This window comes from Haliaeetus albicilla, chromosome 16, assembly GCF_947461875.1.
Source record: "Haliaeetus albicilla chromosome 16, bHalAlb1.1, whole genome shotgun sequence".
In the NCBI taxonomy this organism is placed as follows: domain Eukaryota; kingdom Metazoa; phylum Chordata; class Aves; order Accipitriformes; family Accipitridae; genus Haliaeetus; species Haliaeetus albicilla.
The window spans coordinates 32,732,983-32,755,464 of record NC_091498.1 but is presented as its reverse complement, the minus strand read 5'-3'; the positions used below and the strand labels follow the sequence as shown (position 1 = coordinate 32,755,464).

Here is a 22,482-nt window from a genome sequence, read left to right as displayed (position 1 = left end):
CATATCCATTCTACCCATAGAAGAAAAAAATACACAAGCAGAGAGTAATACATGAGAGAAAAATACATAACCATACCTATCTGAAACATAAGCTCCTTTGCATATTCTTAGATAAGAACTGAAAAGAATGGAGGAACTAGCTCAGGTACTGAAAAGTTAGCAAGCAATTTTAGAAGAAAGAGTTATCAATACTGCAGTATAATGCCTATCAGATTAGCAAAATACTTCAAAATATAGAAGATTAGCTTTCAGAAGAATTTTATGTGAATACGAGGATTTATTTTTTAGGCAGTTAAGTTACATTTTTCATCTTTACCACACAAATTATTGGAATATATTTTGGACACTGATATTTTCAGCACCAAAAAAATAAAAGCCTTCATATACCTCAGTCTGCTGCACCAGTGCCTGGATAGGGGCATGAAGCAAAGTGTTCATCCCTGTTGAAAGAAAAGGAAATACTCTATTTGTTGCACTATTTTTGTATTATTTTATCCACTGAGCTGAAGATCTATGTGCTCGCTTTACAAATACCACTGAGTAAGTAAGTACAATTAAAACCAAATATATCCTGAAAAATATTTTCAGTACTCCCTTCAGCATGTGGAAGAGCTACCCATACTTTTACAATGCAATGCTTGTAAACAGCCTCATGGGACAAAGCCTGTTCATGCAATAGTCATCTCAGTCAGGGAGATTGTTCTAGGCATATTAAAATTATTCACACAGAATCAATAGTTTTGGATAATGATAGTAATTTTGTTACTAAATCTATTTCCAAACTCACCAGTGATCTCGCATGGAACAGCTTCAGATTCTTCATTTCTACAAAAGGTGGGTTAGGTAAACAGTTTGTTAAAAGATTTCAAAACAGAAAGCTTCAGCAGTATACTGAAAAGGCAGAGAATTCTGTTGCATAGCTCATATGGGACAGGGCAGCAGATACCAGACACTATTTATATGTCTTCAGTATATTCTAATTTGAGTTGCAATCTTATTTTCCCATGAGATTCTCTCATCTTAGCATGCCAAAAGCCATTGTTCAAGATACAGATGGCATTGTAATTCCTCAGTGACAAGTAAAAAAAGAGAAAAGATTAATTTGTTATTTTTAACTCAAGCCTTCCACTTTTAGTTATTCCTTCCTCTTTGGGAAACTGAAGCTGTGTTCCTAAAGCCTCAAATAATTTCTCTGTAAAACAAAAAGCTAGATACAATGTCCAACTTGTGTGGTTTTCTGTCTAACTTCTAATGCCTTCTGCTCTCCACTGTTTTATTGATTGTCCTTTCAAGACCAAGAAACCTTAGCTAGAGTACTGAATTTTATTTTTTATATGTGTGTGTGTATATATATATATATGCACATGTGCAACACACACACACATACATATGTTACCATATTGGGTTGATACCTTTAAAAACATGAGTAAACTACAGCTGTACATAAGCCATTTCCTTGCTATATATTTTAAATGTAGGAAATTCCCCTTCATAACAGATTTAGACAATTTCTGTGTATTTTACTTTCCAGGTCATTTTAATTTTAAAAATCCCATCATTGTGTTTTATCTAGACAAGAACTTTAAGGCCAGACTAACAGTTTATCTACCCCTGAGGGAAAAAGTTATTATAATAAATATTGAAGACAACGTCTATCAGATATGGAAACTGCTAGTTTTTTTCTGGCAAACATTGCCAAGCAATCAGCTTTGGAAGGAAGCAGTTTCAAGCCGTAATTGTTCAATTTTTCAGAAACTGCTATATTTTTGTGAGTGACCAAAAGTTATATGCTTTTTTTGCTGTATCCCTTCTTTCATCAATCAAAAGCACAGAGCAATTTTATATCTAAATAAATATGTATGCTGGATTTCTTTGAGGAGTAATATTCTGATGGTTGCATGTCATGTGAAGAAATGTATTTGCAGGACAGAACTCTATAGTCATGGGAATTTTTTTTCAAACTTACTGATTAAGCAGGACATCATTCCTCGTATCTGCTGCACATTCTAAAAATAGTAAGGAAATTAGACATTACAATGCAAGAAGCATGCTCAAACCATTCAGAGACAAGAGTAAACTGCACAGAAAATAAAGTTCTGAAGTTCTCACTATTGATGTGCCTTCTTAACATGGCAAAAACCCAGAGAAGCCAAGTACTTGAAAATGCATTAGCTTTTCAGATTCTTCCTAGGTAGTCTTTGACAGAGTGAATATGATATTCTGCTCAGCGTTCTTTTGAGCTAAATCTCCAAGGCATATTTTGTTCTAGGTGCATTTTGTCTAAGAAAATAATTCTTTTTCTGAGCTACAAGGTCCACAATACCAGTAACTAATGGGTTTTCAGCCAGTCCATGATAAACAGCTGACCATATTGTTCCTTACCTGTGACTGACAGGCCTGACTTCTTAAATTCAGGCTAAAATCTTGCTGCTAATAGTCTGCGAATCCTACCAGGATAAGAGAAAGGAATTTTACCTGTACTTTCTCTCTCTGCTGTGTTATTCTTAAGATCTCGCTGGAAAACTCTGCAGCTAAGAAAACAAAACAAAACAACCCAGTTTTTGAAAACCACAAGACCATCTGTTTTGAAGAAAAAAAAAAAAAGTAAAAGAAATCAGCCCTAATTTCAATCTTTTCCATATAGTACGTTCTGAAATGAGATATCAAAAGCCAGAAGCTTACTGAACCCAACCATATTTTCCAGCATAAAGATGTCATTATCATACTTAAGATGGAAATCACAAAAAAATTTAATAGGAAACAAAAATTCTTAATTGTATTAAATTCACTGAAACCTTTTTTTCTAGCTAAGAAGAGAAAATGAATAATGGCTCTCTTAGGGCTCAAAATCAACTTAATATAACAGCAGCCACCAGTCTGCCTTCACTGAATACTCACAAATGTATGCAAGCAGCAGAGGGGATACCACATTATTACCTATATATAGCCTGCATTTTAGGGGGGGGTACCAGATTATTACCTATATATAGCCTGCATTTTATACTTAAATAAAGGACGTAGATCTGCATCCTTCGGATCAAACTTACTTTATGGTGTTCGCAAAGCTGACACGGCGAGAGGTTTTCCTACGTTTTTCTGTATTGATATCCTGACAATAAAGAACACAACACTTTGATATACAGAGAACTGTTCTTACCCATAAGCCACAATAAGCATAGCTTTTCATGAAACAAAGCCAAACAAAAAAACCAAACCCCCCTCAGAATAATAATCTATGAGCCTAGCAAGTACAACAGATATTTACCAACATCCTTAAACTACTTTATAGTTCTCCAACTTCTCCTGATATAGACACCCATCTCACAAGAAGTAGGACCTAAAGATCACTTTGTGAGAACTGCCTGGTTTCAAACACAAGAAGCAGAATACCAGTTATAAGGATTTTTGTCTGGCATATTGTCTGGCATACTAGGGCAAATATATGTAGTTGCTTAGCAAAAGAGTCACAGGATTTTTTTTCTTTAGTTTTCCCTTACAAGAGCTGAAAAAAACATTAATAGTGGTTTCTCTTCATGGGAGAAAGGGAAGGATTCATTGAAGAATCAAAGTCACCATTTTCCTATCGAATTGGTTAAATGGTGTCACTGACTACAGGGTCATACTAATGCAATGTTACAAGGTATGTAACAATGCAACATTACACATACTGGAAAGCTAATTCATCATACCACTGCTGTGCAGTTGTCTACAATAAGCTTCCCTAACTAAATAGCTCAGTCTCAGGACAGTGGAACGTTGTTTAAGAAAATACATATTAACATGCCATCGTGTGCATATGACTAACAAAGCCTGTAATATACTCAAATTTTTTTTAAAATCATGTCAGCAACACAAGCAGTTATGAATGATGTCACACTACTGTATATGATAAGTCTTACACTGCTCATTAGCAGCACTGTCCATCATTGTTAACAGGCATTAAAGTTTAAATGAAGACTATGAGCCGCTCTTGACACTCAACCCATTTTTGAAATAGATGTGTTGTGCATAAATATTTCGGGCTCATGTTTCATATTCTAAATAAATTGTTAGAGGCTTTTTCACTGAAAGCCTTATATGCTAAAAATGAGTTTTCAAGTTCTGTAATCAGCAACAGATGAATCATACAAATATATGATGCAACTAGCACATTAGTCCATAGAACACACCCTAGGTAGAAATGGCATTTAAAAAGAAATCCTGAAACTGAACAGGCCTATAGTTACAATGTCTAAGAAACAACAGACACTATAAACATGAGATATATTCTGTATTTATTTCTAGAAGAAAATGTTTATTTTGAGCTTTTACTTTAAATAAATTGGCAGGCTGGGTTTTGTTTTGGTTTTTTTTTTTTTTATCAGATGTAAAACCTTCTTACTGACTATACCAGCTTGTACACTGGTGGATCAAGCATCAAGTCAAATGGACTACAGCAGGAGCAAGTTATGCCTATTAATCTCTCTTCATTCCTCTTGACAGAAGAAATATTCTGATGTAAAATAGAAGTATGAGGAAAAACTTGATGGATTTCTTACAATATTTGGTGCTCCAGACATTAACCTTCTAAGCAGTTATTACAAGAGTTTTTACACCCATGTTATTCTAGTGACATAGCTTAATCAGTGACAAGTTGAAGAGCAAACTGAAGGTGTTAAGAGTATTGGCAAGAAAGGACTTAATAGACCTACCTGTGTCAATTCATTCCCATTTCCCAGATCATCAAAAGGATTTCGTGGAGCCTTTAAAATCTAGAAGAAAATATAATAGTTGAGAAGATCAGTTCCAACTACAAGAACTGATTACTTGGCTGGATTGACTTTATAAGAGCCACCCGTGCCCTAGTGAATCATATCAATCTAACAGGCTCTTCCTCTGCTTTTGGAATGCTTTTCTTCAACTGTGATGAGAAAACGAGTTCCTCTTTACAGCTTCCCTTTCTTTCCTTCACTCACTCAAATGGTTTTCTTTTGACAAATGCCTTAAGTTACTCACAGAGGACAGTTGCTTCCCTCTGATGTGCTCTGTATTATCACTGGAGGGGGAAAAAAAGGAAACAGGTATTAGGACATAAACTTGAACCAAGATGTATTTTTTGAACAGCATTGCCACATTTTTAAAGTTAATAAATTGATTTCTCCATTATTTTTATAAGTGTGAAATTAAATAAACAAGCTTGCTTGGAATAGATCATTCATTCCAGCGCTAGTTCCCAAAAATAATCTTTGGAAAATTCAGCAGATTGCCCTCCAAACCCCGTGGTCAGCTAGTCTCCAGACAGCCCACTGCTATGAAATTTCCTCAGAGCTTTTCTACACACAATCAAAGAAACTCCCTGTTGTTCTTCACAATGGAAAACACATTTCATTCAAGAGATGCTGCAGGGATTAAGAAAAGTTTTGCCTCTAAATGATAATATTTATACCACAATAAAATTCTTAGAAGGTTTAAACTTACTTTTCCATATTCATGTTAGGGTCTGCATAAATCTTGTCCATTTCTGAAGGATGTGCTTTTCTTATAAAACACAGTACTGAAATCCAAAAATATTAATGAACCTCAGTAATAATATTGCATACAACCACAGCCAGATACTAGCCTTAAATGCTATCATTTTTCTCTCCGTCTTTCTCTAGTCACAGAAATGCACTGAAGTAAAATAGGCCTCTCAAGTCCACATTTTACTGTTATATATGATGTTATAAAACAACTGTGCTAACAGTTTAAGTCTTACTGGTTAGGTGTCCTTTTATTTAAAGTTAAGATTCTGGTAACTGTTGGGAGATAAATGTGATCAAACCTTATACAATACAAAGTTTGCTAGTTTGCTCTGACACACAAGACAATTTTTCAGTTAATACTTTCCTCACCCCAAGAATATCATACGTCAATGCAAATAACTCCCACTAGCACAGAAAACTACAAAACTTATCGAAAGTTGCATAAGGGGAAAAAATGAATTAACCCACCCTGACAGGATGCCAGTGCTAACACAGACTTAATATTGCCTAACATTTATTGTAAACTGTATCAAAATTCAGGGCTTTGAATACCAGGTTAATATTCCTCATAACTTCAGTCTCCCATGGACCTGACAAAGACCACCAAAAAAAAGTACCACAGAATCAACACTATAAGATCAATACATGCAATTTTCCATGCTATTTCCTAGATTTCAGTGATTATCTTTATCTACATGCATCCTTCCCTCAATAGCTACGCAAAGTATACTTACAGGAAAGCTATAAGCAATCTGACAGCATTTATCACGTTATTTTATTCTCCCCTTGCTAACTAAACCTCAGCAAGCAATGTTGTAAGAGAAACCCTTGCCTAAGCAAGGATTAAGTGATTTGTAAGACTGACAATTAAGTTTTACAATTAGAATAGAGATATCTGCACAGAACTGCTCAGCTTTTGCATCTCACAGAATCACAGGCTCTCAGGTACGCAGGGACCTCTGGAGATCATGTAGTCCACACCCCTACTCAAAGCTGCAGCAGATTGCTCAGGACATCGTCCATTTCAGTTTTGAGTATCTCTAAAGAGGAAACCGCACAGGCTTTCTGGACAACCTGTTCCATCTTTGCTGCATTTGTTTGCACCCTTACTTTTAAATGGAATTTCTTGTATTTCAATTTGTGCCCATTGTTTCTTGTTCCTTCACTAGATATAACTGAGAAGAGCTTGGCTTCATCTTCTTTAAACCCTCCCATCAGGTATTCATACATACTGATGACTTCCCACCGATAAGCAACATCCACTGCTCTCCCTTGTCCACCAAACCAGTTACCTCATTGTTGGTGTTTTAAACCACAAATTGAGTCTTATTTTTCCAAGCTAAAACTAATGTAGGAAAAGGAAGCTCCAGATTTAGCAAAATGCTAAATCACATAAAATGCTATTGCATATTATTGGGATATTGCTCACAAGGCAGAGCAGAGTTTGAATTACAGGGGAAGGGAAAAGGAACAATCTTTTCAGAAATATCAGTTTGCTCAAAGATGATGTTTAGGCAGGGCAAGAAAGCATGATGAGAAAACTTAGCTGACAGATTATTTTTTTCCCCCAGTAAATTTGTTTGCTTAAACAGAAAAAAGGCATTATTTTGAAGATACCCATTGCATGCGAAGGTATAACAAATAAGAGCCAGAAAAGTTTTCCAGAATGACATTGTACTTGTACACAGAAGCTGATTTGCTGAAGAAAACTTTATTAATTTATTTTTGTTTTATTTCTGCAGAGTAATTCCCCTCACCAAAGATGTAGCAGGTTTATGTTAGTACCAGTCAAAAAGGTAGCTGGAAAGACTTTGGCTTTCAGGGCCTGCAGCTCTGAGGCAACAAAACCGAGACGCTGTTTTCAGGCAGGCATCCTCACAGTGGCTCCCTGGCCAGCAGCCTGAATGCTTTGGATGTAAAAACTGCTGCACTGCATCAGACTAAACACAACAAAGAAGTGACATAAAAGATGGTCATGCATACAGGTGTCTAGAAGAACAGTGCATGGCTACAGAAAGCCCTGTTTAGCCTGCTAGGAGCCTGCTGTTAGCAGGTCTATTAATCTGGAATTCATATCCCAATCAACATGCTCAGTAGTCATTCCCTAATCCTTCTTTGAGCTTATTTACATATAGTTGACCTACAAGCATCTGGCACCGATTTGAAATTCTTTGTTATTGGACATAAAAAAAAAATTGAAAAAGCATCTATTTTAATTCTTATTTTTAATAATTAAGTACATCCCAGTTCCGCACTGTGAACACAAAGAATCACTCCATCATTTTTTTCAGTTCATTCATGATCTTACAGATGCCCACCCAAGGCGTCCTCGATCTTCCCCCCTTGAAGAGTAAGAATCTGTTTAGTCTCTCTTTACGATTCCTTTTTGTTCTCAAGCTGTTTCCCTCACGATCCCCCGTGTTATTCGCTTTACCGCCCTGACAGGGCTGACAATCTGGGAGCACTGTCCAGAACGACCGCCAAACGCTAGTTTACACCTCCTTATCGCTTATATCGGTGTTTTCCCAAACGCTAATTACTTCGCATCGATCAAGACTGCATTCATCGGTCAGTTTATGGGGCGATTCCTCTCACGCTTCGAGGCCACCCCCGACCCCAAGCACCCCAGGTGAAATCTCCTCAGGCCCCGGCCCCGCAACCCTCTGTCCGCCTCGCCTCTAAAGGCGCCAGGGGTGCGGGGGGGGACCTCTCCTCCCAGCCGGACCGACCTTCTCCCGCCTTTTATCCGCCCTCCCCTCACCCGTCGTTACCGCACAGGATCCGCCCCAGCGACAGGCAACGGCTGTCGCCTCAGGCGTTCCCGCGCTCGCTCCCCCGGCCGGGCTTCCTTCTCGCCTTTCTCCCCACCGGGACCCATCCGCGGCCGGTCTCACCTACCGCTCTCAGACAGGACCCTCACACCTAGCCCCAGGCGGGGCGCTCCCCGCTGGTCTCCGCCGTTGCCCCCCGGCTCCTTTAGCGGCCGGACCGCCGCCGCTTCGCTATTCAAACCCAACCGCCGCCTGGCGCGCCTGCGCCCCGCGCCAAATCCTCGTCGGTGACGACAGCCGAGTGGCGCTCTACGGCGGCCGCCGTACAGCAATGGCGCCCCCATACACACGCCGTTCCGTACAACATGGCGGCCTCAGCGGCCTCAGCCCGCTGCCTGCCATTTCGGTATTCCCCCTCACCAGCACGCCCCGCAGCCGGCAGCGATGAGGCTGGCGCGGTGGCGCCCGGCCCGCGCAGGGTTGCTCGGTCCCCGCGCGGTGGCCTCGCTCTGCGTTGTACCAAGGAAGGGCCGAGCAGCCGGCGCCATCTCGCAGAGGGAGCGGCGGGCGGGAGAAGAGGCCAGGAGCAGTCGCCGTACGTTCTTATAGGCTGGGCAAGAAAGAGAGCTGTCGTGACGAGGTGGCCGAGTGGTTAAGGCGATGGACTGCTAATCCATTGTGCTCTGCACGCGTGGGTTCGAATCCCATCCTCGTCGAGAAGCGACTTTTTTTCTCCCCCCCCTCCTTTTTTTTTTTTGTTTTCCCCTCCACTTCTCAGGGGACCTTCGCGCTCGCTGCCGCTGGCTCTGCTGCCCGCCCAGGGCGCGGCCCGTTCAGCCCCGGCGAGCTCCCGCCCGCCCTCCCGCGGCAGCCCGCGGGCCGCGTCCCGTGGCGCGGGCAAGGTCGTGAGGGGAGGCGGAGGATGGGGGGGGGGGGGATGCGGGCAGGGCCGCTCCTCAGGGACAGACCCCACGCAGGGCCGGCGTCCCGCGGGGACACCCCCTCCGGCTCCCACCTCCCCGGGTTGATATTTTTGAGAAAGAAAAGGGAGCAAAGCCACCACCCGGGGCAGCCACCACGGCTGTGGCGGTGCCAGGACCACGTCCCGCGGGGTTTCGGTGTCATGGCCCCAGGTGTCTGGATCCCCGTGGGGCCGGCAGAGCTGCCAGGTCCCTGCCTGCCCACCGGCTAGGCCGCCTTCCCTCTCTTCTCCTCAGGAGCCAGCCCTGCTGTGGAGCCACAAGCCGTGAGGCCGCTGGGAACAAGCCGCTTCCGACTCCCTTCTTGCAATCCCAATGTTCAGTCCTTAGCAGGAGCTTTGGGTAAATATTTGCGAGATCAGGGGTTGAGGGAGCTCCAGCCAAACCAATCCAGGCGCCTCATTGGAAAATACGTCAAGGTTTGCTTTAGAAAAACAATTATCGCCGTCGGCCTTGCTTTTCATGAAGCTGTGACGATTTAAAAAGCATGAATGATTGTATTGAAGAGATACTGGAAAGCTTTTCCTCTCTGCTTAATCCATCAATAAACTTTTTAAAAGTCTGGAAGCAGAAGTTAAGGGAATACAGAGCTCCCACTAAACACATCATGGCACCTGGGGAAGGGGCCTCTCACACGCAATTTGCTGTAACAGCTCTGCGAGCCCTCCAGGCACACGCTGCGGCAGTTTTAACTACACTTGAAGTACTAAATCCTGTGCAGAGAAGGGCCAGATTGTGACTCTACAGCCTCACAAACGGCACCCATAATGGACCACCTAAAACACAGCTGCAAAAGTGTTATCATGTGGAAGATGGGCATCTTGGCAATGTTCTCGGGGTTAATTCAGAGTCAATCCTACATAATGAGTGGGTAAGGCACAGCGGAGTTCGCACCAGGGTTTGCTGGGAGGGTTTATTTGTATAGGTAAGTGCTTTAGCTGCTGGTGAGATGCACATTCTCCCGGTCCTTTGCTGTAGCATAAAAAGATGTATCAAAATAAAACTGTACTAGAGAAAGGACTTCTTCCAGGACCTACACTTTGTACAGGTAACTTTATGCCCACAATCACCCCCCAACCAGGATGCAGTATTTACCACAGACCTAATCTTAGATGGGAATTTATCACAAGACATCTCTAAAAGTAACACTTTCCCCATTAGCAAAACGGCAAACGTCGACTTCTTGTGCGTGTGTAGGGCACGTATCAGCAGGACACCACCTCTGAACTGAACTAAAATTAAACATGGTGCAGTTAGTGGCAGGCTCCTTGTGAAATCAACCTTAAATTTTCAGTGTTCAAAGTATCTTGAAAACAGAAGCCCTGGGGTTTCTTGACCAGCAAGGTGTGACAATTAAAGGATGCAAACTGCAGTCATGCATAGCCAGAAAAATGAACAACACAGCACTAAGCTCCGGTTCCACATCAGGCCCTTCAGCCATCCAGTCTCCATCTACTGGCACAAGTCAGTAAAATCCCCTTCAGATGCTTATTTCTTACAGAGAGGGAAAAGAAAATAAAAAACAAAACACCCTCCCCCAGACAATACAACTTGGGACACCTAAAAGTCTAATTTAAAACTGTTGCCCCTAAATCTAGTACCTTCCCCTTGTATCTAAAGCTAGTAACAGCTGCAGACACCCTTATTTATACCCTGTGAGTGTCCAAGTTTCATTTACAGTTACATGAAATATGTATTTTGGTGCATGAAAGATGTGGATGACACTAGTTTTTAGTGTCATCTCTCAAACACAGGGGACCTTTTCTCTCCTTTGTTTAGCAAGCTGCCTGTAGCTAAGTACTAGACCTGACCTTAATGCATGATGGCAGGAAAAAAGTAAAATATTACCTGTGGTTAAATTAGAACCACAAGACCCTTGGTAGGATGTAGAGGAGCAAAGCTCAAGCCTGAGTGAATTTTAATGGAGACATTCAACACAGCAGCTGGATGATCCAGGAGAGAAAGAAATCACTTGCTACTTGGAGCTATTGGAAGAAGTAAGCACTGGCTTATTCTGTTTTGGTACACAAGTCCTGATCCTGGTAACATCATCAACAAGCGATTCTAGGAGCCTTGCCAAGGAGGAAGGTAGTTGTTCCTGCAGGCCTGGCCAACCTTAAGTCCCCAGCAGACACCTGTGAAACAGGGAGTTCTCTGGTAACCTCTGTGAAACAGGCAAACTGGTAATAAAAGATCTGCATGAAAACCACGTCTTGGGAGGGGCGCTGAGAAACAGCTAGAGCTCCCTAGAGCACAGCATGACAAGGAGAGATCATCTGAGAGCGGACCACACTCCAGCAAGGCTGTTGCCGTACTTGCTGAATAGTATCAGCTCCTCTGGATTCCTTTCTTCACCTTTAAAAAAAGGCTTCTTTAATATTTTAGAAGTGTAGAAGGCTATGCAAGTGCCCTATGTAGGAATGGGCATGGAGAGAGGTGGATATGGAGCGACGGAGCTAGAAACCACTGTCTGCAAACAGTCCTTGAAACAACATGGCTCTGCCCAGGTGAAGGTTTTGATTGTCTGTAGCAGTCACTGGAGCTGGTCATTACTACTGGCAACACATACAGGAAAGGGGGGGGGGGGAGACAAAGAACCTGAGACAGCAGAGTTGTTATAATAACCCTCCCAGAGGCCAAGAAGCAACCATATAAACACTGATAAGAACTATAGCGGTATTTATCATCTTGGAAACATATTAATATAAAATATATTTTTAAAAAGTCTTCTAGTTCATAAAACAGCTTTTGTTTTTCTTTAAAGCCGACTGTCACACTGAAGTGATATTAAAAACAATTCCACACCACTCAGAAATAACCTGTCTATAGTGCAGTTTAGAAAAAAAAAAAAAGGCAGACTTCGGATTTTTGCTCAAGTATGAAGATGTTTTCAATACGGTGTAAGGGATAGAGATCGATGGGCTCTCAGAAGAGAAGGCAGGAGACAGGTCACAGGGCAGGTAGCAGAACAGAAAGGCAAGAAAAAAAATCTACTAAATCAGTCCCCTTATAAATCTGATAAAGACAAAATCTGGGGACTAGTACCTCCAAAAATAGGCCCAATATAAAGAGATAAGTCCCTAGAGTTACTAAATAATTATTTGAACAAATACTGAAAGAGCAATTTCAAAGCAAAGTCTACCTTGCTGACAAACAGTAAGCACAAAATGGATCTACTTCACAGTGCTCTGGCTTTACCTCACTGTATTCTCAGTGATAACGTTTGAGTTTTAAAATCAGTCTGACAATAAAATACAGTAAAAGGAGTTTTGTGTATGACATGACATCCAGCATATTGAACAACATTCCAGCAGCTATTATTGTCAGATACAAGAACGCAGAAGGCCAGAAGAAAAACCAGTTGCGGACTTTTAAGTGCATGCACTTAATTATCTGTGTGGATAATCAACAGCAGACCCAGAATATGCTGAGGTAAAAGGCAAAGCTGCCTGTGCCGAGTGCCATTTGCTGCCCTGAAGTGCTAGTTCACTAAAGGGCAACATAAACCTAGTGTTGCAGCCCCGTTTTCCTGCTCATCTTTTACAGTGCCTATTGGCTGTCAGGACAGCTCTCCAGCTCCAGCAATCCTTCCCACCCCATCTCAAGTCACAGGCAGTTTGTTCACCTCAACCACGTTGAAAAAGCAAATCTTGGGTCTTTAAAAGATGCTTTCCTGACCAATGATGTCCGTAGGTGTCAGGTGTCCTCGGTCATTCCTCCCAGTCTTCCATTGCCCACTCGGGCATCTTGGAGCAATACTCAAACTCCGCTCCCTTATAGCGCAAGGCATGCAGGTACATCACCAGCTCCTTGGGAGATGGGTCCCGCCTTGTAATTTTACACTCCACGCACAAAGGGTCCTTCTCATCTGAATGCTTTTCTCCTGTTTGCCCGTCCTGCTTCTCACAGGAACCAAGTTCTTTATTTTTTTCAAGTGTTTCCAGGCTGGCAACAGAGTTCAGTGGACAAGCTGCTATGTCATTTCTCTCATGATCCTTAGCATCCCTCTCAGGATCCTTAGTGTCCTTGGCAGGGCAGGAGTTCTCATTTACCAAATCAGCCTGCACAGACTTTGTGCAGTCACCCGAATTACCAGAGTCTTTATTTTCAGTGCTGGAGTTCAAGTCCTCCTCCAAAAGACCCAAGATATCCAGGCTTTGCTTTGAACGATGCTCCTCTACCAGTGCCTTAAGGAGTTCTTCATCCGTTTTATCGATCTTGCCACCTTTCCCCCTGTCAGGGCCCCAGGCTTCCATATTATAGATGGGGTCGTTGACAATAGGATGCCCCAAATACTGCAAATGGACTCGGATCTGGTGTGTGCGGCCAGTACGCGGAAGACATTTGACTACGCTGGTCTTACCATTGTAGCTGAGTCTCTGGAAGATGGTTTTGCAGAATTTCCCTTTGGGGTCCACACGGCACACTCCCACTTTGTAAGAAACAACCAGTATGGGCTCTTCGCAGACCACTTCGTGTTCTGGAAACTCCCCCACCACACGACAGACATACTCCTTTTCCAGCTACAGGGAGATACAAGAGTAACTCTCAGAAAACGGAACAGAAAACTGTCTCTGTCCTGATTACACCCGAGTCCCACCCTAGCTACTCCTCTCTTTCTCTTCAATGAAATACATTTTTAGGGAACATACTGCCAAAATTTTATTACAACTGAACAGGGAAGGGAAAAAAAAACAAACCTAAAATCAGCTATTTAAAGCCAAATTTCTCTCACGCTTTCCCCAACTAGTCAGGAAATCAAGAACGCAAGGACTATTTTCCTCATATTAAATTCAAGAGCCATTTCTCGGTCACTTTCAGTTTACAGCCTTGAAGCAAATCCTGGAAGCTAATACCCTACACAGCTACAGTTCTGTTTGGGTCCAGAGCCACTGGAAAAATGCGAAAAACTTCTAAAACCTTTAAAATTGAAAAAAAAGTATTAGATGACTGACACATTTCCACTTACAAATAAAACCGCTCTCTAACTGTTCTGCACAATCCCAGTCAGTTTGCACAATCCCTTAAGGAAGGAGATCCCTTTCAATCTAATATTACCAAAATCAATTCAATTTTTAGATAGTCTTTGTCTCTCGATGCCTCTCATGCTTAATACAATAAGAACAGTCTAGGTGACCACAGGCTGTTTTGGCAACTTGTGGTCGTTTACACCAAAGATTTGGCCGACTTTGGACCTAACCCGTTTCAAGAAAATACCGTGCAAGAGACTCCGAAAACTACCGCAGCCCTTAGCTCTCACCTGTCTCTCCCGAACCTGCTCATCGATTCTCTTGGATACCTCTGCGGTCTTGGCAAACATAAGTACTCCCGAGGTCATGCGATCGAGTCGGTGAATGGTATGCAACTCCTTCAGGTCATGCTCTTTGCCCAGGATGAAAATGACTGTGTTGTGACGAAACCTGCCACAGGGATGTACCGGCAAAGAGGAGGGTTTGTCCACAACCACCACCTCATCGTCCTCCACCAAGATCTGGATAGGCTGGGCAGTGACTGGTGGCTCATGGCGATGCACCGTATTCCTGAGAAAATCATTATTCTGCAAGACAGAGGCAATTAGCATGAATCCAGCCTGCGTAACCACCCCATCTGCCCACACACAACAGGGGCCTGTGATACTGAGGGGAAGGGGGCAGAATGAAAGCCCCTTTGTCCTGGAACGTGGTACTTTAGCACAACAACTCTGCTTATTGACATTCAAATTCGATAACGTGTCTTAAGCGGTATCTCTGTGCCTTGCCAGCTCTTGGGGTGCTGAGCAGGAAGCTGTGGGGTACGCTGGCTCTGTGTGGGGCTGCGGGATCTGCATACTCCCAACCCCACCAGGGTCAGGATTCCCTGTGTTGTCCTAAAAGCAGATCCATTTACCTGGTGTGCAAGCTAGTAACACACAGAGTTGAGGCATTTTCAAATTAATTTCATTGATGCACATAAATGGGTGCCTGTCTCAAGACAGCACACCTTTATCTCAAAAATTCCCACATTTATATATTTAAGTAATACATATTCATTATTATTTCCCTTAAGGATTGGTTCTTTCTTCTTCGCCTCTCACGTAAATTAGTGTGCAGACTCCGTCTTCTTCCTTCACTGCCTTCTTTTGAGTAGGTGGTATCATTTGAGTAGGTGGTCACGACCTCCCCCATAGGAATTACCTTCTACCTACTTCTTCCTCTGTCTTGGCAGTTCCAAGCGGTTCTTCAAGGTTTACTGATCAGACCACGATCCGTTACCTTTTCTGACACAAGCATTCCACCTATCTACAAAGCCCTGTTGCCTAACAGTTTATTCCTAAACCCAAAATCATGTCTAGTTATCGTTTCCCTGTTTTAAATATTAACTGATGGGGGGGGTATACAGAACTTTAGCAGTTCCCTGGTTATTTCTATCACATTATACATATTAACTGATAACCCCTGGGCCACCCGATCTCCCCTGGCACACCGCTGACGTTACCACCACCACCACGGGGTTATCCCACCGCACCGCTCGGGACGACGCTCACCGCCAGAGCCCACCTGGGCTCTCCCACGTTGGGTTATCGGGCTGGACACGCCACGCTCCTCACCGGGAGCCCTCCCCAACCCCGAGGTGGGGTGCCCACCTTCAGCACGATCTCCAGATCGCGAACGGGCTCCTCGTTGAGGCGGAGGCGGCCGGCGCGGGCAGCGGCGCGGTAGTAGTCGAGGGGCTGGGCGCGGAACTCGGTGCTGAAGACGTGCAGGAGGCTGCGGCCCACCCAGCGGCCCTTGCAGTAGGTACGGAAATCGAAGTAGTAGGGCCGCACCTTGCGCAACCCTCCCTCGAAGTAGTAGGAGGTCTCGGCGAAGTGCTCGGCTCCGAAGCTCACCCCCGCGCTCAACTTCCGCGGGGGCGGAACGTAGCGCTCGCCGGCCGCCAGCCGTCGCTTCTTAGGGGCCGGCGCCGCTTCCTCCTTGTCCCCGGGGCCCGGTCCCCCCTGGCCGGGGCCCGGTTCCGCCATACGGCCGCGGCGAAAGGGCGGGCGCGGCTGCCGGGCCCCGATCCCCGCCACCCACCGCACCCGCGCTGCCCACAGCGCGCCGGCGCGCCGCTGGGCGGGGCGCGGCGTGAGGCAGCGCGCGGGCGCGGCCAATCGCCGCGAGGCCACGCCCCCCCGCGCTCGTGCGGCTTCCGCCTCTCCCCTTCCCGCCCCCATCGCCTCAGGTGAGGGAAGGAGGCGGCGGCAGGGCCCGGCGGGAACGCCATTATTTACCGGGACGACACCGGCACGAAGGGGCAGGTCCTCCCCCAGAACTGTCCCAGAAAAGCCTCTTAGGTCTCACCGCGGCCCACCCGCCGCTCTGAAGGCCTCCCGCTGCAGCCGCCGGGGTGGCCAAGCACCAGAAGGAAGGGCACGCCAGGGAAAAGCCGAGAGATGAGGATGCTTCTCAACCCCCAAGTTCTCAGTGTTGTTACCAGAGATTAAATTAGTTGATGCAAGACAGGGAGAGAACATGCTCTCGGAATTAAGCTTTGACACATCGGGGTAGATCGCTGCTCTGAAACAGTAATCGCTGCTTAATGCTTCAAGAAAATAAGACGAGTAAGCAATATTAAAGAGTGTTTTTAGTGAAGGTTTAAGTATTCCCGTCTGCTTTTGGAATTCTCTGTGAATAGATGTTATCTACAGCTTATCAGAGAGGACAGCTGGATCCAGTCACTGCCCGGAACCAGACACGGCCTCCGAGAGCCTATCCCTGCTCCTGGAGAAACACCCTTTTCTCCATCCCTCTGTAGCGAGCTCTGCTAAAGCAGAACTTGCCTCTGCAAGCGCATCTGCTGACAAAGCTTCCATTCAAAAAGCAAAACCATACAGACCATCTACAGTTATAAGTCCCATTCATGAGCTTTCTGAGGTCACTTTAGAGATATCCATCCATCTGTCAGAATTCATCCCTGAGGCAAAGAAAAACCAACAGTTACTATTCACGGCCTTCAGTTCAGCAACAGAATCAACAAGGCTATGGTGTTTATGAAAGTGTGCAGGCTCCAAAAAAAAAGAAAAAAAGCTGGAGTCCTCAGTCTTCAAGACCTATCTAACAGAAAATACATCCTGCTCTCCTGCTGTGCCTTACCACAGCCAAGTCTCTTTCTTCTCTCTTTTACAAACAGCATCCGCTAGGAATCCAGGACTCTGTCTGTCAGTAAAGCCAGCAGTCAAGGAGAGCAAGCTCACAGAGACTGTGAGGAAGAAACATTCCTCAAAGGAGAGCAAATTTTTACCGAGGCCACTGCTTTTCCTTATCTGTCAGAGGAACATAGATCACGCCCATCAGTTGCGTTTCGATGATCTGCCCGTCACTGGTTTTGTCGTACTGCATCAGAACTTGGTTTGCACCTTCGGGACCGACAGGCAATATTAACCGACCTCCTGGCTTTAATTCATTCAGCAACTGGCAAGCAGAGAAATCAGAATCAGCAGAGGCAAAAAAAAGAGACAACAGAAAGAAGCCACACTGAAGGTCATGACACCTTGCAAAGCACAAGCTTGCCAGCTCCATACGACAGAAGCAGCAGCTTCCAGCATTTCCCTAATTATTAGTTTTTCCACAGCTACTGATGCAGGCAGCCCAAAGCAACAGACATCCAGCGTGATCACTCTTACCTCCTTTGGTACAGTTGCTGCTGCCGCTCCAACATGAATGGCATCATAAGGAGCCTCTTCGGGGTATCCCTGCCTGCCATCTCCAACTACAGGATGAAAAAAGACTTTTGTTCTGATAACAACTCCACACAAAAATAATTCTTCCTACATCATTTCAGTGGAAATCTAGATGATGAAAACTTTGTACCAAGATTGTGATGGGAATTTGAATTTTGTTGGTTTACTTTTTGAAAAGGGGGAAGAGATTTCCGGAACTGAGCCATGCTAGAAGGAGGAACAGTCAAAGCCAGGAAGGCCTTTCAATAACACAGTGGCTTTGTGCAGGCTTGAGATTCCAGATACAGGAAGAGCTGACTCAAGCTATCCTCCCAAAAAACCCACAAGAGTGTGTGCAGACCCATTTAAATAAACTAAAAGCCAGATGTGGTATAACCACTCTCCTCCGAAGAGCATCTCTTACTGAATTAAGATAGTTACTACACACTAGGAAGTAAGGCGTATGATAAGACTGCCTGCAACATTACATACTACTTGTTTACACCACAGTGTTCAGGTCAGCGTGGCACGGTGCTTACTTAGCCAGTAGTTTCTGGCAACGCCGTGGCAATTATCAACGCAAACTGGAACAACTGCTTCGAGAAGCAGAGCTCTGCAGGCAGCTAGAGCTAATGCACTGACAGGAGAGAACAAACATCAGGATCCCAGTGAGCTCACCCACAAGCTTTACACGTCCAGAGCTGAGCAAAGTTGGATCATCTTCTTGGACGTTTCTGATGGATTCATGTACCAGCTCTTTAATGTGCTCTACGCCCACCGCTTTCCCTGTTGGGCCCATCTGAAAAGAAAAACAGCAGACACACACTGATATACCTCCTATATGGTAGGGAGATGTATCTTATAGGGCAAGTTTCTATAGGCATTGGAGAATTTCCAGGAAGAAACTTAAGAGAAGAGTTTCTGAACAGGAGGGGCAAATACTCTGCCCCCTTGGTTTTAAGGCTGAATAGTCCCAGTTATATTAGCTACTTGAGGGATACACAGACGCCACCTACAGGGATTCCTAGTAATCCTTCATTTCCAAAGGAATAATTATTTGGTAGAATTAACAGCTTCTGTGGCAGGGCCAGTTCTTGACTAACTAACCTCCTGAGAAGAGTAACTTGACCAGCTTTCTAGCACTTCACAGAAAATAATTTCAGTTTAGTAAACAAAGAAACAGACTATGACTGCTGAAGAAGCAAACAAAAAAGAACCTACAATGGACTTGCACAGTAGATTAACACACTTGATCTGAACTGGGTTAACATACAAAACATCTCACGGCAGATACAGCATCCATTTAGATTCCAAAAATGACTGTATTTTCTTTTACTACAAGCTGGTCTGGGAAGAATTTACCCCTTCCTCCCACCTCCTCCTCCTCCTCTCCCCACAAAAAGCACATGCCAGCTATGGCAAGCTACCCATCCTGATGCACCTTACAAGCTAGAAACAGAGTCCTGTGAGCTTACCATCCTGGCAAAGCAAGCTGTAAGATATCCACTTCCAGATCCAACATCCAGCGCTTTTGCACCTTCCACAAGCTGATCCTTTAGCAATTCCAGTGCATGGGCATGCTGTGTGGACAAGAAGAAGGTGTGAAACATCTCATTTTAGTTTCCTCTCCTAAAACTTTTTCTTGTTCTAAGCATTATCTTCTCCGATTTAAACACAGCACACCCGGCATTTTGTCTGACACGCTCAGAGTTGAATTCAAGTGTTTGATCTGCGACATCTTTTTGCAGAACAGCATTTAGGAAGAGGTTCAGAAATAAGATGTGAAGCAGCAGGAAAAAAGGTCTCATGCAAAAAATGGGCAACATTAACGGTTAGCCTCCGCTGCACAGAATTCCTATCTAAGCATACTTTTAAAGCAACTGAAAGAGCATAGGGCAAACTCATCTTAAAAAGAAAGAGGCTTCACATATACAGTGCCTAAAGAAACAAGCATGATAATCGTGTTCATGGGTTCTGTTTTACTTTTCTACTTTAGTATTTAAGAAAAAGATAAAATAAAAAATGGCAAACAATTTCCTTCATTTCTGTTAAAAGTGAAAAGTTTCATCTTACCATATGCGGTGCACTGATTGTAGCCTTGTATCCTAAAAGGAAACCGGTGACAAAAGTTATGTGATAAAGAAATGACAATTAAAATTACCAGTGTGAACAGTTCTTTATTCTCCCCTACTTTCCCCTAAAAATATGAAAACGCTCTTCTCTTTTGTCGCACTAAAGCACTTCACTGACTTAAAATCTCCTCCTGGGGGATTACTAACGAGCACAAGATGGCTGCACAGTGCCGCAGTTCCCAAGTGTTCCAGGCCCCAGCTCACTCATTAAAATGCCCTGCAGATCTCGCAGCCTGCGCTCGCTTCTGCTCCCTCAGTAGGACTCGGGGCAGTCAACGAACATTTTGAACATGGAAAAGCTGTCTTGTTCTTTCCTCTGCATCCCACAGTTGAAATACGGATGGGGTTTGCTCTACCTGACCTATTGTCAAACTTGGCCGCTGTTCTGGGAAGAGAGCGCCTAGCATGGAGAAGCAGGACCTGCCGAGCCACTTCATGCCCCTCCGTCAGCATGAGCAGCATAGTCAGCATGCAGACCGTAAAAGGGTGATACTTTGCCTTAAGTTACTCACCGATAGACTGAGGGGAATCCATGTACGGGAAATATTTGATGTAGTGACCTCTGTCAGTAGCCAAGAGCACATCAAAGACTCGCTGGGATTTAATTATCCCTTTTTCTGGGAGAAGGAGGAAAACAGAGACAGAAAGGACTTAAATCCTCAGTACTGTAGCAAGAAGAGATTTGGAAGGGGGGAGCACAGTTCAGGGAGTTAGTGGAACTGGGAGAATTCAACCTGTATAAGTGACCTGAGAAAGGACAGAAAATAAAACCGCAGATGGAAGGATATCCTTTTCAGTTTCTGCTACACTGAATGAAATCACGTTATGGTCCCAACCATCAGCCCAGTCTCTCTCAGAGAATGGTGACTTACACCCACAATGTTTCTGGGACTGCCAAGCGTAATGAAAGATAAATAGAGTCACGCTTTCACTCCTGAAAGGGGAGACTCCGGTTCAGGTTTCAGGAGCACTGGCACGGCGAAACTAAAGTTAAGAGCGATGACTGCAGAAACGTTCAACGTCCCTTCACACCTCACCTCTGAGGGAACTCTCAGGGGGGGAAAGATCACCTTTAGCAGCAGATGAAATGCAAAGCTATTTTTAAGTGCGTTCTGGCCCGCTGTCCCGAGCGGAGCGGTAGCACCAAGCACTACCCAACCCCAGGGCATCTCACCGGAGGGGAAGCGCAGACTGCTGGGAGGCTCGGCCTCTACAGGCTCAGAGCGATGCTACATTGTGCAGCATTTTAAAAGGTGTCATCCGTTTACTGCTCCAGAGAAGCAGAAGGAAGGCTGTGGATAGTCTTTCCACTTCTGGCATAACGTCTTGTTTCCAATTATAAATAGAACAAGTTCAGACGGGGACAAATCCTGAAATTCAGGCGATAACAACTCCTGTGCTTCAGGACGAACGGCACCGCAATGTACGGCTGTATAACACTAAACGGCCTTACACCGGAACGCCAGCAGATTCTATCAGCAGTTTTAGGACCTGCTCCGAATGGGAGCCTGCGCCGGTACTCACTGTAGAGGTTGTTGACTAGCTCCGGGTGGGTTTTCCCGCTCGAAGTCCAGGCCATCGTTCTGGCAAAGAGCAGTCCCATGAGTGCAAGCAGGACGCAGGGCAGCGGGCAGCTCATCCCACGCAGACGGGCAGCTGCCTGCCTGGAGAGAGGGAATTCAAACCAGCTGTTTGACGGGCGCCCCAAAAACTTTTCACCTCTCCTCACCCTAACGCAACCCTGCGCTTCGCAGGCTATTGGGAACACGACGGCCGGCGTTGGCAGGGTACGCCGGGCAGACTGTCGGCCCCACGGAATCAATGCCGCTACCTCGGCGCCCGGCAAGACCCGTTAAGAAATCGTTACCGGCCGGCTGCAGCTCTCCACGTTTAAAACGACGGATCCGACCCAAAGCAGCTGCTTCACGCCGAGCCCTCGACAACCCGATGACGGGGCCGGGCGGCGGGTGCAGGGCGGGGAAAGAAGCGGTTTTGTCGCCGGCTAAACCCAGGTGGCAACGCTACCGTGGAGGTCAGGGTGACACCGGAGCCACCAGCCCCGGTGGAGCGGCTCCTCCCCGGTTCGGCCGGCACCGGGCGGCCGCCGCCTTGCTGGGGAAGGTTGGGGCCGAGAGGGCACGGCCCCCGGTCCGGAGTGGGCCCCAGGCCGCCCCGCTCCCCCGCCAGCGGCCAACACCAGCCCCACCGAGCCGGTCCCGGTCCCGCTCCCGCTCCCCGCTCCCCGGTCCTCACCGCGCAGCCGCACTAAAGCCCCCCACGGCCCGTTGCCAGGTGTAACGGCTCGCTCGCCTCCTCCGCGCAGGAAAACTTCCGCCCTTTACCAAGATGGCGCCGCAGGGGAGTCAGTCGCCCTCACGCATCCTACCGATTCCCCGCCCTCCGCCGGGCGGCGGGCTA

General features: G+C 45.3%; 3 protein-coding genes and 1 non-coding gene across 6 annotated transcripts in view; 1 reads left to right on the top strand and 3 right to left on the bottom strand.

Annotated features, from left to right (window-relative positions):
• Positions 1 to 8,637, bottom strand: part of KNL1 (kinetochore scaffold 1) — a 30,744-nt gene extending 22,107 nt beyond the window's left edge. The window contains exons 1-9 of the mRNA XM_069804388.1: positions 8,400 to 8,637; positions 5,458 to 5,533; positions 4,996 to 5,035; positions 4,692 to 4,751; positions 3,048 to 3,109; positions 2,476 to 2,531; positions 1,967 to 2,006; positions 788 to 825; positions 388 to 440 (exon numbers count right to left, since the gene is read on the bottom strand). Of these exons, the coding sequence (XP_069660489.1) occupies positions 388 to 440; positions 788 to 825; positions 1,967 to 2,006; positions 2,476 to 2,531; positions 3,048 to 3,109; positions 4,692 to 4,751; positions 4,996 to 5,035; positions 5,458 to 5,533; positions 8,400 to 8,616 (642 nt within the window). The 5' untranslated portion in view covers positions 8,617 to 8,637. The remainder of the gene's footprint in view (positions 1 to 387; positions 441 to 787; positions 826 to 1,966; positions 2,007 to 2,475; positions 2,532 to 3,047; positions 3,110 to 4,691; positions 4,752 to 4,995; positions 5,036 to 5,457; positions 5,534 to 8,399) is intronic.
• A 269-nt stretch (positions 8,638 to 8,906) lies between these two features.
• On the top strand, positions 8,907 to 8,988 carry TRNAS-GCU (transfer RNA serine (anticodon GCU)). Its single transcript has one exon. It is a non-coding gene; the product is annotated as a tRNA-Ser (tRNA).
• A 3,195-nt stretch (positions 8,989 to 12,183) lies between these two features.
• On the bottom strand, positions 12,184 to 16,615 carry RPUSD2 (RNA pseudouridine synthase domain containing 2). Its single transcript, XM_069804378.1, has 3 exons — positions 15,875 to 16,615; positions 14,513 to 14,809; positions 12,184 to 13,775 (listed from the first exon to the last, which is right to left on the bottom strand). The coding sequence occupies exons 1-3, from the start codon at positions 16,445 to 16,447 to the stop codon at positions 12,963 to 12,965; spliced, it is 1,683 nt and encodes a 560-aa protein (XP_069660479.1). The 5' UTR covers positions 16,448 to 16,615; the 3' UTR covers positions 12,184 to 12,962.
• Positions 16,616 to 16,839: 224 nt separating this feature from the next.
• Positions 16,840 to 22,473, bottom strand: LOC104311652 (protein-L-isoaspartate(D-aspartate) O-methyltransferase). 3 transcript variants are annotated; one of them, XM_069804379.1, is made up of 9 exons: positions 22,318 to 22,473; positions 21,589 to 21,728; positions 20,577 to 20,681; positions 20,006 to 20,037; positions 19,408 to 19,512; positions 18,611 to 18,731; positions 17,897 to 17,982; positions 17,515 to 17,684; positions 16,840 to 17,187 (listed from the first exon to the last, which is right to left on the bottom strand). In XM_069804379.1, the coding sequence occupies exons 2-9, from the start codon at positions 21,701 to 21,703 to the stop codon at positions 17,175 to 17,177; spliced, it is 747 nt and encodes a 248-aa protein (XP_069660480.1). In that variant the 5' UTR covers positions 21,704 to 21,728; positions 22,318 to 22,473; the 3' UTR covers positions 16,840 to 17,174. The 3 variants fall into 3 exon arrangements, with proteins under 3 accessions (XP_069660480.1, XP_069660482.1, XP_069660481.1); XM_069804381.1 differs by having other exon boundaries at positions 21,589 to 21,724; positions 22,318 to 22,459; XM_069804380.1 differs by lacking the exon at positions 22,318 to 22,473 and adding an exon at positions 21,932 to 22,294.
• Between the last annotated feature and the right edge of the window lie 9 nt (positions 22,474 to 22,482).